This window comes from Mixophyes fleayi, chromosome 10 (assembly GCF_038048845.1).
Source record: "Mixophyes fleayi isolate aMixFle1 chromosome 10, aMixFle1.hap1, whole genome shotgun sequence".
NCBI classification, from domain to species: Eukaryota; Metazoa; Chordata; class Amphibia; order Anura; family Limnodynastidae; genus Mixophyes; species Mixophyes fleayi.
The window spans coordinates 36,743,461-36,762,233 of NC_134411.1; the positions used below are offsets into that span (position 1 = coordinate 36,743,461).

Consider the following 18,773-nt stretch of genomic DNA (forward strand, 5'->3'; position numbering starts at 1 on the left):
CAATTATTTCTCAAATATGACAAATTTATTTGTAAAATGGTTTGCACTTTAGGTAATTATAAATCACTTTTTATTATCTTTCGGCTATATGTCTGTGGAATGACAAATATAATAAACTAATCTCTAAGGCTGCGTACACACTACAGATTTTCCAGTGGATTATCAGGCCAAGCACGCGATAAAGGACCGTTCGGCCTGATATTGTATTAATATGTACGATGAACGATTATCGTTCTAATGCACATCGTATGGTTTCATTTGATATTTAAAACGGACTAAATATCGCATTCAAGGATGGAACGATGTTGTTCCAATCCTGCAGTGTGTCTGTCTGCACTCAGGACTGGCAGTGTCCATAGATCTCTATGTATGGAGTGTGCAGAGTCACAATCTTTTCAGCCGATGGTTACGACAGATGAAGATCACAGATCGGACGATAAATCTTGCGTATAGTGTGTACATATGAATCGGCTGCTGATCGAGACTTTCTTTTTTAATCGTTGGTAAGATCGTTAACAATATCGCATCGGGAGTAGTTTTTGTAATGTGTACCCAGGCCAATTCTATACATACCTATAACAAATTCAGATATTAGCCAGCATGTTGATGGACGTTGCCTGAATAACAATACAAGGGGCAACAGATAATGACAGCGATGATTGGTGAATTAAGAATTAAAAGGACATGTCCGTTATCTGTGGGATACAATGTTAATAGCAATACTAACTTCAGGAATGCATTTAGAGTAGTGTGTATATGTATATATATATTATATAAAGAAAGGAAGTTATGCCTAATAACAAATATCACATACTGTATAATGAATGATTATTGCATGCCATACAGCTCCCAAACACAGCCATCATTAAATCTAACACAAACACGGACTTCTCCTGACCCAGTCTCACTAGGTAATTACAGAGCCCATCAGTTGGCTAAACCTCCGCTCTGCAAGGACACAACACCGATCATGCACAGAGACAATCTCAGATCTATCTCATCACAACTTCATTATACCACTCCAGAGCAGGAGAAGGAACAGGGATTAAATCTTTGTGTACTGCAGACAAAGATAATATCTGGAGACGCTCAACTGACAAAGCTGTGGCTGCCAAGCGCTTCCTATCTGTTCACGATTGGGTGGCGTAAGGCGAGCACCACAATATCAGGTAGGGTCTCCTATTACACATTACCATGTGCTTGTTGTCCACAGTACAATGTGGATAAGCCTGTACCAACTACATTTTACTAATGTCCCTATGCTAAGGGCTTGTTTTTTTTTTTTTTTAATACATAGAAATTTATTTTATACAAATGAAGAAATGACATCATATTTTGTAGATTCTGGTTATCAATTTGTTTAGCAGCTGGATAGAGACACATCCACGTGCAAAGTGTGGGTGCGGAGAGTGGTAAATAAACCACTGAAGCAATTTGTAAGTAAGATTTGAGCACTTTCCATTTATTAGTGGACATAGAGGAGATTTCACAGATTTGTACAGCATTAGAAATAAATCCGTGGACATGCAGCCTTTCAACCTTCATCCACAAACTTGCTGGAAAGTAGGGAAAACAAACGGAGCTCTGAAGAAAGAAAAAAAATGCTGAAATAGGCGTGTAGACGGATTTTAAATGTCCTGAAGCCTCATCCTTAGCTCTCGTGACAATGAGAAACACTCTATAGCAGGATTATTCTCCACCGGTATAAAGATGGACAGACTTATGTATTGCTGGGGGGGTAAAACTAACTTCTCCCTAATGGATGAATTTCTGCTGACTAATGCAAAAGACCGAAACACTTTGTACTCCAAAAGCAGGCAGTGTATGCCAAGCGGCAGATCTCTCAGCATCTCTGCCATAACCTTCTGGGCTCTGATCAAAGTACACCCGCAGAGCCAAGGTGGAAGTCACCACACCAGGTAATTATAACACAACTGTATTACAGTGCAAAGATCAGCCAGCATGAATCCTTCCATCACACTACAAAAGGGTAACAGAGTATACCCCCGCAGATATGAATCTACCACCATCATCAATAGACCCTGAAGATCTTAAAAGGAGGAAAAGGAACCTTGTAGACTTTGGGGACATAATAAAGTCCCATCTTTTACTTCCACTGAAGACACAATAGCCTACAGAACCGAACACAGACTACAACATGGGGAGATGCATTTGCAGGAAATGACAGGTGTAATTTTACTCTACAGTGACAGGATAGTAGTAGTGCTCACTGGATTCCTAAAATTGACGATATCAGAACATCGTTAAACACCCAGTCACTGACATGTGGCACGCTTTGACCGCTGGTCTGAGATTTGGGGTAGGCTTTCCCCAATATGGAATATACCTAGCTGTAAGACAGTAAATGATATGTGAAAGATTATAGCCAGATCATCTCTAGGAATCTACAAAACGCAGATTGACAGAATTTGACGGCAGATAAGAACCGCTTGGCCCATCTAGTCTGACCATTCTTTAACCTATGCTGACCTCCAACCCTATTTGATCCTTAGTTCTTTGTAAGGGTATCCTTATGTCTATCCCAAGCATGTTTAAATTGCTCTACTGTATTAGCCTCTACCACCTCTAATGGGAGGATATTCCACTCATCCACTACCCTTTCTGTGCAGCAGTTTTTCCTCACATTCCCTCTGAACCTACTTCCCCCCAGTGTCAGTACATGTCCTCGTGCTCTAATACTTCTCTTCCCCCCAGTGTCAGTACATGTCCTCGTGTTCTAGTACTTCTCTTCCCCCCAGTGTCAGTATATGTCCTCGTGTTCTAATACTTCTCTTCCCCCCAGTGTCAGTACATGTCCTCGTGTTCTAATACTTCTCTTCCCCCCAGTGTCAGTATATGTCCTCGTGTTCTAGTACTTCTCTTCCCCCCAGTGTCAGTACATGTCCTCGTGTTCTAATACTTCTCTTCCCCCCAGTGTCAGTACATGTCCTCGTGTTCTAGTACTTCTCTTCCCCCCAGTGTCAGTGCATGTCCTCGTGTTCTAATACTTCTCTTCCCCCCAGTGTCAGTACATGTCCTCATGGTCTAATACTTCTCTTCCCCCCAGTGCCAGTACATGTCCTCGTGTTCTAATACTTCTCTTCCTTTGTAGAATGTTTCCCTCCTGCACCTTGTTATAACCCTGGATAGATATGAAAGATTCTATCATGTTCCCCCGTTCCCTTCTCTGCTCCAAACTATACATATTAAGATCTTTTAGTCTTTCCAGGTAAGTTTTGTGCTGTAGACCATGCGCCATTTTAGTTGCCCTTCTCTGTACAGTCTGTAATGTATTTATATCCTTCTGGAGATACGGCCTCCAGAATTGAACACAAGTATAACGACCTCTAACTTACTAGCTTAGCAGATGGATGAACCTTAGGAGACCGTCTTGGAATGAGATGAAGTCAACTTATATTAATAATTTAAATTATACTTCCCCTCTCTATCAAACTCTACATTGGCTCCACGTCTGTTGCAGAACCCCCTTCAGACCTCACCCTCACCTATAAAGATCTCTCCGAATCCACTGCTCCTTATCTCTCCAACCTCATCACCACTCATCCTCTACGGTCAGCCAACATCCGCCGCCTCACCTCCCATCTGGTCACCACCTCTCCCTCCCATATTCAAGATTTCTCCTGTGCTGCCTGCCTTCTCTGGAACGGTCTCACTCATTCTATCAGGCTATCCCCTAGCCTGAAAATCTTCAAACACTCCCTCAAAAATCCATCTACTCTTCCTCTGTCTGACCTCTCCCCTGCCCTCCTCTTCCCTATCCTCCTTCACCAACCATACTACCACGCACCATCATTCTTCCTCCGCTCCCTACTTATTCTTGTTCATCTCTCCCCTCAGAGGTCTAATCCCCTCACCCTATCTCCCCACTCTGTCTCCTGTCAGTCTCCCCCTCCCCTCTAGATTGTAAGCTACCTTGAGTAGGGCTTCCTTCTCTTCCTGTCCTCTTCCTCCTGTGTGCCTTTGCCTACGGCTCCTCAGCCTCTCTTCTCCACACTCCGCTCCTGCCCGTCTCTCCTCTTCTCCCTCGCCTTTGCTCCTCCATCACTGCCCTGATCCTGTTAGTGGGCACAGGGTCTGTTTCCTTTAGTTTACTCCCTACATCGCTTTCCATCTTCTCTTTGTTCTGGAACTGACTTTTACATCTTTGCCCTGTGCACCTGCTCTCAGCCCAGTTTGTATTTATTGCACCTTGTCTTTGTACTGCTCTGTACGTTGTGTTCTGTTTTGCCCCACACTTTATGTACTGCGGAACCTTTATGGCATCTAATAATCAAAATTTATAATAAGAATCACTAACTATATCAAGCAATGTATCAATCCGTAACCAGCACAGTCAGTGTAGGCTCTTTATGGTGCGATTTGCATAATTACGATCTCGCTTCCCGCTGTGCAAGGACACCATCATTCTCACTAAATATCAGGGATTACATTAACAAGAGATCTCCCCTAACTCCCACCTTCATCCTGATCTGGCGGAATGTTCCCACCCCTCCACTCTACCGCCATAGGTTTCCTACCTCAATGGTGCAGTTTAAACTACAATTTTTCGCTCTATAAAACATCTTTAAGTCGGCTATAGAAGGACCAAATCTCAAATCGTAACTCAAACCACCATGCGGTGCTTCAGTGCATCGCAAAAACAGATGCAGAAAGTGCAGAAAATGTGATTTAACCACTGACAGTCCCACACCAGACAGGTTGGTCTCATATTATTGGATAGAATGAGTTGGGACCTTGAGCTTAACCATATGGGGCACACGCCCTAGAGCATCCTATTTTCAAACTGGTAACGTTGGATGTGGGTATGCAAGAGTGCTTGGCAGCAGTAATTGTTTATTAGTCCCATGTCTGGGATTCAGATTGTCGCCCAATAACTGCAACACACTAACTGGGGCCTTGGGAATACCTTTGTATAACAACAATCGGAAGGGTTGGACCCCCCACCCCCCACTTCTCCCATATCTAAGCTACCACCTTACACATGTCCTATAGTAATGCAGATACCCAAACCTCTGTTTCTGAAAAATAAAGTGAATATTAACCACTATTTTAAAATCAGATATTTTCTATCTAATTACTATAAAGGCTTGGTGAGCACCTCTCCATTTCAGCTGTATTCAACAAACAATCCTCATATATTTGATAATTATCCTCAGTTTAAATTACCCTTTAATGAGCTTTAAAATGTACACGGCCGACACCTATCAGGATTGAGCGTCTTCTCCCCATTACCACTAATTAACATCAGTATCTTTCTACACTCCGGCAGAACATCATTAATAAAAACCCACCCCGTGTAGAATGTACCGTATTAGAAGCACTCATTGTCAAAGCACCAGGTTCTGACGATTGGTCCCTGAAAGTTTGTCTTGGTGAATATTTGTATTCTGCAAATTAGAATTTACTGTAAGGTTGCACCTGAAACAAGGGAGTTGTTTTATGACCTTGTCTTTAGGAAATTTGATGCGCCCTCTTTACCTACCATATTTCATCAATTCCACTGTGAACATATTTATTTACTAACAGTAAATTATATAGCGCCTACGTTTTACTCAGCGATTTACAGACAGTATTTAATCATTGACATCAGCCCCCCAGAGGAGCTTACAATCTATATTGCCTTCCACATGGACACACACCTTAAAGTTAATTTAGTCAATACTAATATTTCTTTGGAGTGTGGAAGGAAACCGGTGTATCTGGAGGGAACTCATGCAAACACGAGGCAAACCTACCTGCATAACCCATGACCCCAACTCTGCGAGATAGCAATGCTAACTAATGTGCAAAAGTGCTGGCCAAAAAATTCACAAAAAACACAGAATATAATATTTATGTATTCCATTTTATATAAAAAGGTGTGTTTAACACTACAGCCACCCTGCATCATTCTTACAGAAGCCAGTACTTTGTGCTGTTGGGAGATCCTGCTACTTCCAATATCCAAGGCTCAAGTTGGTCATCTCTTTCTTGTCTCTGTTCCCTCCTCACATCTGCTGTTATGTATTTTTTGTAAGGACAGATCTGGATATGAGTGGGAAAGGCCACTGCCTCCCACAAGATCATTTCCTTAAATATTATGTGCTGCTGTGAACATCCCGATAACTTGATTGGCTACAGGTTATTCTATCCCTACCATCTTCAAAACTGGGGTACTTGGATGAGAAGGAAAATTAGAACAAGAAGGTGCTCAGACCCTGGCTAAACTGTAGAAAAGAGACATGGGGAGGGGGGGGGGGGTAGATTTATCAAACCTAAAAAGTAAAAGTAGAGATGTTGCCTATAGCAACTGAACAGATCCTAGTTATTTTCATAATACAAGTGCAAAAACAGTACGCAACATTTGGTTTAAAGTTTAATTAATGTGAAAGTTTCCAAGGATTTATAGTTACACAGTATGTTGGCAACATACCTGCTAACCTGACTCTGCTAAGCGTGCAGCACGGTGGCTCGGTAGTTAACAATGCTGCCTTACAGTGCTTGGCTCATGAGTTCGATTCCTGACCATGGCCTTATCCGTGTGGAGTTTGTATGTTCTCCCTGTGTTTGCGTGGGTTTCCTCCGGGTGCTCCAGTTTTCTCCCACACTCCAAAAACATACTGGTAGGTTAATTGGCTGATATTAAAATTGACCCTAATCTCGCTCTGTCTGTCAGTGTCTGAGTGTATATATTCGGGAATTTAGACTCTAAGCTCCAATGGGGTAGGGACTGGTGTGAGTGAGTTCTCTGTACAGCGCTGCGGAATTGGGGGCGCTATATAAATAAATGGTGATGATGATGACGGCTCATTTGCTTACTGTGATTATACTCAGATTTTGGCTTTTCCAACTGCTATGCTGAATGGATTAAAAAAAAAAAAATAAAAAAAAAAAATATTCAACTGTGGTTATTGGACAATGTGTGAAACCACAGATCCGATTAGCCCGGTGTGCGTCAAGCGCACGACGATGACATGCTGTCACTCCGATGTCGCCCTGATCAATAACGTGGCCTAGACGTGAGGCTGGGTGCTGTATCGCAGCGCAATTATCCTATTATTTGTCATTGTTATACGGAGGGATTATAAAGTGCCATGTACGCTCCCACTGAGCTGCCACTCGCTGCTCTACTGCCAACTCTGTTTTTATGCAAGAAGACACAATTTTAACGGCACTGCATTAGTAAAAATATTTAATGCCGTCCATCCAACCGGAAACCCGTTGCGACACCTGCCCGGTGCGTACTCATTAGACAAGAAGACTCGCTGGAAGATTACAATATATTAGAAGCCAATTAGAACAGGGTTTATTTTGCCTCGCTGAATATAGATTTTAACCTTTACTAAAAAAATAAAATTCAAATTTGAAGCATAGAAACTGAACATCCCTGCTCTGTATCACCCAGACTGTACGCCCCTGCTTTGTTAAATAAAAACATAAGCTGAAAATAAGGTTTAAATAAAGAAACAGTAAAGCGTCTCCTGTCTGGTGCTTTTGAATACCTATGCTGATCTACTTGGCACTGAATGGCCGTAGAGCTGAACTACCCATTAGGCAACCTAGTCTCCTATCTAGAGCCCAGAATACTGGAACCTGTATATCTCGCCTTCTGGTCTATACCATACTTGTCAACTCTCCCTGAATGTCAGGGAGACTCCCTGAAATAGGGGTGATCTCCCTCACTCACTGAAGAGTCTGGCATTCTCCCTGATGCTGAGCCAGTACAAGACGTGGTTGGATTCGCCATCTGTGGCATGATGACACAGTTCAGAAATTGTGTCCTATGTCCATGTATTGATCCCTATGGAGGTGGCAATTTTCACGGAGACCAAGGTTTAATCAAAGACTGACAGGTAAGACAACATGACTTCAGTAATGGAGACAGAAATGTAAAAGATACTTCAGTCTCTAGAGATCTTTAGCTGCTTTTCTTTAATGCATAGTTGCCTTCCAGGAGACTCCCACATTTCTGGGAGACCTCCCGGGCTCCCGGGAGAGCAGGGCAACCTCCCATTTCTCACCCCCGCAATAGATAAGTGGTGAGGGCGGAGCTTAATGAGGCAAATATTGCGTCATCTTAGCCACGCCCCCTGTTGTAATTGGCCAAAATTGTGACAATCGTTTAGCGGGCAGTGCCAAAATGATGCGATTTGTCAAGCCTCTCCCCCGGGATCTCCCTGAAGCCAATGAGGAAAAGTTTGGCAGGTATGGTCTATACACATGAAGGCGAACATTAAATTACATCATCAATCTTTTTATGGAGATACTGTGCTCCACACAGATTGGGTCGTGTAGCAACAAAGCTTTACTACAATATGTGAATTTTCCCATATAGCGTTCCACTGAATAACATCCACAATTAAATATAACCAAAACGATCTGAGAGTTGAAAATATTGCAGAAAAAGTTTTCATCATGAGGGAAGTATTTTTCCTATGCACACCATACTCCTGGCTTAAACACTGAAGGACATTGCAGGTAATCTCAAAATAAATATGACTGATAACAGGCTGACAGCATGCAAGGTTACAGACAATTAATTAAAGCTGCCCATACACACCAAATTATTTTGCTTGGCCCGAGTGCGAAGCATCCGGATACACGGGTTTGAGGATGTGAATGACGTGGGGATGTGATTAAATTAAATTAATTTGAATCACGTTTTACTCCACCTACGTGATGATGTGGATGGTGTCCTCAAGTATCAATCACCTCTTATTTTCATACATCCCCCCCCCCCGTATGAAAAGTAGACAATATTGTATAAGTTCTGTTCCTTCAAAGTCATGCCAAGCCACTCCCCCATGTTGTCAAAGACACGCCTACTATCTACCTCAACATTTTACCCAAGCCATATCAACCACGCCCCTCTTGGGGTCCGAAAGTCAAAACTTCTTTCACTTCATAGGAGCCTATTGCTAAACTTGACCCCGATGTCGCTGTTTGTATGTCTGAGCTACGGAAATTAGCAGTGTTTGCAATTCTCAGGTTGCGCTGTATAATATATTGGCGGTAGATAAATAAAGCATAATAATAATATTAATAATAACGATAAAAAACACTAATGACAGTTGCCCTATAAAGCTATGCATTGCTATAACAACTAATTTGCTACATCATTACATCTTGATCTAAAGAAAATATGTCAGCGGCCAGGCATTGTGAGATAAAGGAAGTTTGAAGTATATAGTTTTAATAAATAATTGATGGTTACTGCTTGTCATTGGCTTGTCTTTAAAGTGCCAGAGAGAAGAGAGATGAATGTAATGCCTGCGAAATTATTACCAATTACTGCACATGCATTCTGACTGACACATTAGAGGGCACACACACTAGTTATTTCTTCCCAGCCGCCGCCAGGACCTTCCCTCCGGTTTTGTGGAGTTTGTTTACCATTAATCACAGTGAAGGCCTTGCAGTAAGAGGACTAGAATAAAGCATTTACAAGTTATCATGGAGATACAACCTTCAACCTTAAGTACATCTTGCAAACTACAAAATACAGCTGTGGCTCAACGAAAGACATCTCACGGTTCAATATCCTACCTGGAAAGCAGATACTGATAGATAATGATCAATGACTAATCTGGCAATTTATCAATAAATGTAACGCACTTTAATTTTACTATAGATTCTTTAGGACACATAACTTTAGTGAGATATTGGTTGTAGCTTGTAATCTGACTTTTCAGCAAAGTTTGACCCCACGTTTGGCTGAATGGACAGAAACTCCAATGAATGGTCAACCTCACACTTTACTAAGAACGGTCTATGGCCGATGTACACCTACAATAATTCCTTACCAGATTTGTATATTTATTGAAAACTTATGTGAAGAAAAATATTATTTGAATACCATTATAAAAAATTGCTGAGGATATGTATATGCTAATTTGATAAAACAAACAAAAACAATGTTCCGTGTACATAGGTAGCTTGATGTCCAAACCATTAGAGAATTCCAAGCTTGCTTTCACCGAACTGGCTTATTCTGACTTTTTTTTTTATGTCATTATCAAATAAAAAGTCCAAAATTGTCAGAGGCTTATTCTTAAAAGAGCAAATTCCTTACAGACCGTGTAGGCAGAAATTTTGTGGACTGGCCCAAAAGCTATGGGAATGCAGCCTATCAATTCACCAAGATCTAGGGTCTTATTAAAATTAATCAGGACTCTATGATGTTATTAGTGATTTTTTTTGGAGTACTGTTGCATTCCCTTAATATTGGGCCAGTCCACAAAACGTCCATCTCAACAGACTCATTAATCTTCAACTACAGAGTTAGCATTTTATTCATTAACCGCTATATAATGAAGAATAAAAGGACAGACGTAGCCCTATATATCGTCATTGACCATGCCCCTATGGGTGGAGTTATTAGGAAAGTTAGAGATTAAATAGTGGGGTGATTGCCAATGTGGACGGAGCTTTAAAGAAAATGACCAATGTTAAAGCCAAAATGACCATATGTAGATAGAAATTGACAATAGTGAAGTTTACAATAATGGCAAAGCCTAGTTGGGCCACAAGACAACCTAGGGAGGTTCCTTGGGCCAGGAACGAATAGAAGAGCAATCTGGTTAGAGATTCCTTAGTGTATGGTACATTTAAGGCTAAATCTGTATATTCCATCAATAAAGAAGCCCAATATCAAGTTAAGAGTTCAATATAGTATTGTTTAGACCCCCAACAGGGCTAGTATGGGCAACGGACTTCTATCCTTACAGGTAGGTGCCCTATGAGCCTCGATATAGATAAGTCTCTGGATATGATCATACATACGTTTAATTATTATTATTATTAATTTTTATTTATAGGGCGCCACTAGGTGTCCGTAGCGCCGTACAGGGACAAACAAAGTTACAATACAAGGGGAGACAGTACAGTACAGTAAACAATAAGCACAGTAACTCGGTGAGCTCAAAGCACAGCTAGAGGGGCGAGGGGAAGGGGGAGGGCACGGATGACAGGGAAACCCCCAGAGGGGAGAGGAAGGAGTGAGAGGGGACGGGGGGGGGAAGAGGGTCCTCGAGGAGGAGGGCTAGGTAGCTGGAGAGCCGAGTTAAGAGTGGTGAGGACAGGAGGAGAGATGACCCTGCTCAGAGGAGCGTACAATCTAAGGGGTGGGGTAGACAGACAGAGAGACACGCGGGAGAGAGGGAGAGATAAGGAAAAGGGAATGAAGGGGAAGAGGTAGAAGGTAAGTTAGGAAATTAAGTGGGAGACTGGAAGGCTTTAAGAAAAAGGTGAGTTTTTAGAGCCCGTTTGAAACTGGACAGATCAGGGGAAGTTCTGATAGAGGGAGGGAGCTTGTTCCAGTGGAGGGGGGCAGCGCGGGCGAAGTCTTGGATACGCGTTTAATGTTTACAAGGAAATACAATTAAATTGCAATTTCAGATAACGTGTGGGGTAAATAGTAAAAATACTCCGATTGTAAATCAGAAATTCACACCCGCGCGTCATGGAAACCTCTTTACTTTTAAGAGAGACTTCAGAGCAGACATAAGTTTCACCAAATATAAGCAACTCTCCAAGCATCTCTCGACAGTAATCCCCACCGGAACGCAAGTATAATAATAGACTGCTGGCTTCAACTGGACAGCAGAAAGCCTAAAATACAATTACATATTTCACTCAGCGCTGAATGCCATTGTGAAATTAAATATACCTCATGGAGGCAACGTGGCACATGACAGCTTTATTTTACCTAGTTTCAGAAAATATTCAAAAGAAATGTAATATTGCAGAGCGGAGGTGAAAGAAATTTTTCAAAACCGTGCGCGTTTCGCCAGTGAAGTTTGGCTTGGTGCATTCGGGGTTGAATTCCACCCATTATTTTTATTCCATGTGGAATTCAAACACCAGAAAAGTCCTATTTATAGGCAATAAACTCATGAAAATGGGAAATTACACATATAATATGGAATGACATTCCGGAACAGTGAGGGAAAGATTGTTACACTGTCATAACAGAGCAAAAGTAACCAACAGCTGAAATTTAGGAGTGCCGTTATTGGTTCACTTTAAATCCATGAAATAGCTTTAAACATTACTTAAAAAAAAACTCTGCAAAACAAACGAGAGGAGTCGTAACAAAACAGTAAAAGTAAAAAAATGAAGTATCACATTTTTTGTTATGTAACTTTCTATTTTGGACAACAAATGAAAAAACTGTTTTATATATAAAAGTATAATTGCCTCTATAACAACAATATTAAACACTTACCTTGAAATAAGAATGCTTTACTGCCATTGTGAGCTCCAAACACTTGTGTGATTCCCCTCGTACTGTTCTCAAGTTCTAGTTCCGAAATAATATCAATTTGTAAATCAGAGTCCGTTCCAAACCCAATCACTGCAATTTAAAGAAACATGGAGACATTAGAACGTTCATAAAAGACGTAACTCTCAACAGCATCCAAAATTCCCAGAGATTAGTCATCTGGGGGCGAAGCATTGTAACTTATTGGTCTAGTAAATCAGGGCATTGCTTGGGCGAGTTGATCGTGTGGTCAATCTAGTCGTATTTTGCAGTGGCATGTTTCTAGGTTATATAAATGGAAACATTACAATGGTAAAATGATACATATTTTCTTTGCCCATACATTATTAAACACATCTTATGGGAATTACTACGCAATTCATTATTAAATCACATCCATATATAGCTTTTTTTTTTTTTTTATTACCACATATAAATTTTCACAAACCATTAAATTGGGTCTCTCTTTGACAGATGTGTAAAAGTTAAGTGATTGTAGAGGAAAGTAAACATTTAAACAGCAAGGGGTAAGTCTAATAGCCAAAAATAACGTCTAATCCCCAAATAGCAAAATTCCAAATATTATGTTAAAACATCAAACAGGTAATACAATTACAATACACTACTTAATTACTAAATATACATGAAAATTTGGAATGCAAAATCTTAAATAAGGGGCTTGACTGAGATGTTGACACAACATATATATATATATATATATATATATATATATATATATATATATATATCTCAATTTCTTGCATATTGATTTGATTTTAATGTCAGAATAGTACAGTATTTGACACCATAAATATTCCACACACTTTCTTGTGACCCTATGCACTAGCAAAATATAGACCAGCTCTCTAACAACCAGCCAGCTTTTCCAGCATTGGTCACACTGAACAGTGAAACAGGTTTTCATACCTGACACTCCTCCCACAGCCCTAGCTTGATGGGCAGATGACACTCCCACCTTCCCAGGGAACTCTCATCAGCTGCTCTGTTTGCCCTGACTCTAGGCCCTCCCTGTCAGTCTGCTGTGGGAAAACACACTTCCAAACTATGCAAGTTAGATAAAAAAATATAACTTATTTATCACACATATGTCTTCCACCTGTTTATCTTTAAACTAGATGCATTGCTGCACAAATGTGTTACTCTGCTGGAATGCTTTCTCTGCATATTGCCAGCTAAATGCCTTCCTTTGTTACAATATATATGATGTAACGCTGTACATGGATGGGGTCATGATACAAATAAACATGCCCAAGTAAAATTAGAGGGGGAATCTTTTCCATATGAATTTATGACCGTTCCAGGGTACCTATTGAAACCAGCTTTATTTCAGCACTTTTCAGGTAACCTCAAAGACACAGTGTAAATAAATCGGAGAACAAAACGTTGGGAAGAGCTTCAGCTCTGCGATGGAGAGACGCAAGTCAATGCAATGAATATGCAACCAAGCAGATGTCTGGAGTTTTCTTCTCTGCCTAATTACATGTAGCTGGCTGACTAATTAGAGGCACCTGCACTCATTACCTCTAAAGTGATGCTGAGTAAGGACACAATGCGCGGTGAAATTTTACCTAGGAGTCAATAATGACTTCTTCACTGCTCTGGAAGAACGAATTCCAAGACAGCTGGGAGGATTATTCCCCGTCTCCAGCAGTTACGCGGTTAAATATCTATATTACTGTTTTCTGCTTTGTCTGATCTTTTCTTCTTGGAAGAGTCTTCGGAGCCTCTCTTGGCATTATTCGCCGTTTCCATCTCTCCCGGTGACGTTTTCATGGCAGCTTAGCCGCCTCTCTCGAGCGTTTCAAAGGCCTGATTTTTTTGGAGCCCGTTTTTATTTTTTTCCCAACAGTTCTACCTTCTGTGAGAACAATAGGCATGACACTGGCCATTTAGAGACATTCAGGGTACGTCGCTTCTAACGTGCCGTCACGGTTGCAACTGAAGGTGGCAACGTGATGTTCGATGAAGTGTAAAACGCACAGCGATTAGTAATCAATTGTATCAGAGAAAGTGGATGGATCAAAAGGACAAGACGGTATTAAATCTCTGTATATCTGAACAGAGAGCTAAAGGTAAACAGTAGAAGAGAGGAAACGTCAGTCACCTACCCATACAGCCCATACTACCCATACAGTTACACATACGCTGGCATTTAAAAGTATATATATAATATTGGAGTTCTTGTATATTAAAAATGAGATTACACTATTATCTCTCTATACAGGATCAAGACAACAGCCTCTTTGTACTGTATATTTGTGCGTTCGTTAACTTGAATACAAGCCGGTAATTGCTCTGCAGGGCGATGAGGTACAATGAACTCCAACTGCAATTATGCGTCTGATCACATCAACGAAGCGCGGCTAGAAAAATTCAATGATCAATCCAATTAGAATAAAAGCAAATTCTAGAAGTACAAAACTATGAAACAAACACCATTAATAAAAAAAAAAAAAAAACAAACAAAACAGAAAACAAATAATGGAAACTATATAATAACCATGTCTAGTTTTCTGATAGAAAACGTAAAGCAAATTTTGTCTGAGACTAAACAAGTTGCTTAGAACAAGAGGATCCCAATACTGACCAACAGTATAAATTTTAGTAGCTGAACCAATATTCACGAGAATGGAGCCTATCACTAGGAATAATAATCAAAAAAATCAGCCTATAAGATCAGTCCTTTGCATGCAAAATAAAATGGTATGCTACTTAGTAACAAAAAGATGGATAGATTATTCTAGAATGTGTTTGCGTGGGTTTCCTACAGGTGCTCTGGTTTCCTCCCACACTCCAAAAACATACTGGTAGGTTAATTGGCTGCTAACAAATTGACCCTAGTCTGTGTTTGTGTGTTTGTGTGTGTGTATGTGTATGTTAGGGAATTTAGACTATAAGCTCCAATGGGGCAGGGACTGATGTGAGCGAGTTCTCTGTACAGCGCTGCAGAATTAGTGGTGCTATATAAATAAATGGTGATGATGATTGTTCACTCTATTGGAGCGGGGACTGACGCGAATAAACAAAGATTGTACAGTGCTACAGGAAATGTTGGTGCTATATAAAAGCAAAAAAATAAATAAATTTTAATTTCATCAGCATAGCCACAAACATCGGGATAATTGAGGGGCAAAGCATATGGGAATGTTACAAAGCATTTTACAAGAAATAGAGCATACATATTTACATTATGATTATTATCAATCCAATGAATATCTCGGAAAGATAATAAATATTCACTAAGATACAATTATCGGTTGGTTATAATTACACTACGTATAAATCCAGCATCGGGTACTGATGGACATTGTAAGACGAGATGTGTTGCAGATGAAGACAGAGAGAGACTGCAGGCGGATTTGTCCACTAGACCCTCAGTGAGATTAATTGGGTGGGGTAAAGAGCTACTTAAAAAAGGACTTTGAAAATTCAGTAGGCACCACAAACGAAGGTCAAATCATAGCAGGATGTCGTACATTCATCGAGGGCTTATTAAATCTGCACCACAGCCTCAAATTGCATGTTTAATAAAATGATACAAAAGAGTCACATGTAGTCAACGCCCCAGCAACTAGTTGGATTTGGCTAGTGGCCTTTTGGTTATAATACATTACTAACCACCTGACTTTATCTCAGGAAGGAGAGGCTCTGGGTCAGCTCTGTGCCACAGCTCCCCTAGTGTTAGAGTATGGGGTTACATGCTCTAACATAGGTATATATATTAGAATGCAATAACATAGGCTTTAAGATGATTCAAACAGCAGTTTTAGCTATGCCAAGTATCAATAAGGACCTTCAATAAATTTACACATTGGCTATCCTTAGAAACTTTACAAAATTGCAGGATTAGATGTACATATTTTGTGCGATAAATTCATGTCAAGAGAGTTGCAAGAATAAAGAATTGCTTTATTTTGCAAGCATTTTTTCCACCCATGTGATGCCCATAAGTAAAAAAAGGTGATTTACTCGCCTGTGGTAACAGACATAATAATAATATTAATAAATTATTATAATGGATAGAATAGAACAAGAAAACAAACTCATTCTCAGCACCCCCAAAAAATTGGAACAATGGACACCTGGAGCATGCCCCATAGCAGTGACAGGGTTAATAAAATGTTCCTAATAGGCTGCTGAGTCTTGCACCATCCCCCCTCCTCCCCCCACAGGCTAAATTGTGCCAGCCCTCCCCTGCTAGGAATGAAACAAAAAAAAGGACATATAGGTGACATCCCCCCCCCCCCTATATAGGGTACAAACCAAACAATGAATACAGGTGTACTTGACAAATGGGGTACGCTAAAACAGGATTCTAGAACCCTTCCCACAGGCTGGGCACCTCTGCCCTAACAAATGAATAATTACATTTATTCAGCTTCGTTTTAACCTTGAGGCAGCAGGAAAATTACAATTCTAACAAGTAATCCTATTAGTAGTTTGAAGAAACGGATAAAAAAAATATATATATATATATATATATATGTGTGCAGAGTTCATGTCGCTTTTTAAACAGCAAAATGTATTTGTCCTTCAATAAACAGCCATGAAATAGTCTTTGAGACTCATTTAATTGAGAGACTGACAGCTCTTCCATCAAACAAAGAGAAGAAAATTCACTTAAAAAACAGACTGCAGAAACCACCACATCCCCTTACCTCTGCCCCAAGTACAGTATATTACAACGCCATAGAGTTATTCAATAATCAAGGTGACGCCACCAATTCATTATAAAGAGATAAAAGCAATAGTGGCTTTAATTATAGGCAGAAAAGCTGCGAGATCTTAATCCGTCTCTCTGATTTTTCAGAAAGAAAATTATTCAAACAGAATTCATCTCCCACCCTCCTGAACAGCATGTGAGCGGAGAATTTATATTATATATTCAACATCTACAAAATGACTCCACGGGGGAAACAATTCCCTCTTTGCTGGTAGTATGTAGAGCACAGTGGTATTTGCCATGTCTATAATTGCTTCAAAGGCCCAACCTAGATTTCATCATCTAAATTATTGATGACATACAGATGGCACCAGGGACCAACGCACGGAAAGTGGGTGCCCGGTCAGCCGGTGAGATGAGGAAGACACAGCGGCTCATTGGTATTCAAAAAAAAAAACTAGATCAGATTTCTAGGGCAAGGACGGAGTCGCACTTGAACGGCAATAAACACAATGTGTGTCAGATATAGATGTCGAGTCGCTCTCGCTGCCAATATTATGTAGTGTACTGTAATGCATTTATAATGACATGTGTAATTTATAAAGTCTTAATGTAGCAGACATTCACAGCAACACAATTATCTTCACTGAAAGGATTGTAACCCTGGAAATATTTTGTAGAGGAACTAAAAGTTACTCTTGTGTCCTCCAGCTTACCTCAAAGCTGCATAGACTATATGTCGGATGCCATATTTAAAGGCCCCTGCTGAAAGCCCTCTCCCCTTGTTACATAGAGCAATGAGGCATTTGTGGTCCCTGGGGATGGGGGCAGAGAGGTATAATGACTTTAGGAGGCCTGACCAGAATACCTTTTGGGGACGTGGTCAATGTGATGGCAGGACTCCAGTTCACAAGAGACTGGGGAGAATATTTACTAAACTGCGGGTTTGAAAAAGTGGAGATGTTGCCTATAGCAGCCAATCAGATTCTAGCTGTCATTTTGTAGAATGCACTAAATAAATGAAAGCTAGGATCTGATTGGTTGCTATAGGCAACATCTCCCCTTTTCCAAACCCGCAGTTTAGTAAAATATAGCACCTGGGGTTTCCACAAAAGAAGGATGGCTGGTCCAGAATGAGAGAAAGATGCCAAGGGCCACCGTGGTCACTCACAGGAGAGAGGTCATAGCATAAGCGAGAGGGCGAGAGAGTGTTTATCAACACACTGGTTAAGCAATTCTAAGACTATTAATAACACCGTCAATAAAACTATTCTCACTTGTGTAGCCAACACTTTATTATATTATTTAATTGTGTACTAATAGGACAACGAGTTGTCTACTAATACGGTCAAGTCGCATCTGTACGCCTAACGCAGAATGCGCCTGTGTTTTGAAATGGATATATATTGAGATACCCGCGTTTCAATTCACACACTCAAATCATCCCATCTACTAGGATATATTAAAAGGCAAATTATTTATTCTTATTAATATTTATCTTCTAAAGCAAAGTTCAAAAAAGCAGGAAATACTCTTCATTACTCTTAACGTAACAGTCACACGCAAACTTCACTTTCTCCACCCAATTCACTGTCTAACTATCAGCAAGCGATCTAATGAGAACTAAGTTAGGCTTTATAGTGAGGTCCTGCGCACGCTGGACCAGATTAATGCTCAGACGTCAGTCATTTGTGTGCAGTATCTTCCGTGAAATTTCTCTGTGCTTGATCTGAAACAGACCTTACGCCAGTGAACGCAAATCATGTCCAATAACACAACTGACTATGACTTGATAGGTGAACGGTGGAGAGGAGGAGCGGACAGACG

General features: G+C 40.5%; 1 protein-coding gene across 3 annotated transcripts in view; it reads right to left on the reverse strand.

Moving 5' to 3' along the window:
• Window positions 1–18,773, reverse strand: part of NELL1 (neural EGFL like 1) — a 474,045-nt gene that overhangs the window by 430,495 nt on the left and 24,777 nt on the right. For all 3 annotated transcript variants that reach the window (XM_075188423.1, XM_075188424.1, XM_075188425.1), the window contains exon 2: window positions 12,227–12,355. In XM_075188423.1, coding sequence (XP_075044524.1) covers window positions 12,227–12,355 — 129 coding nt within the window. The remainder of the gene's footprint in view (window positions 1–12,226; window positions 12,356–18,773) is intronic.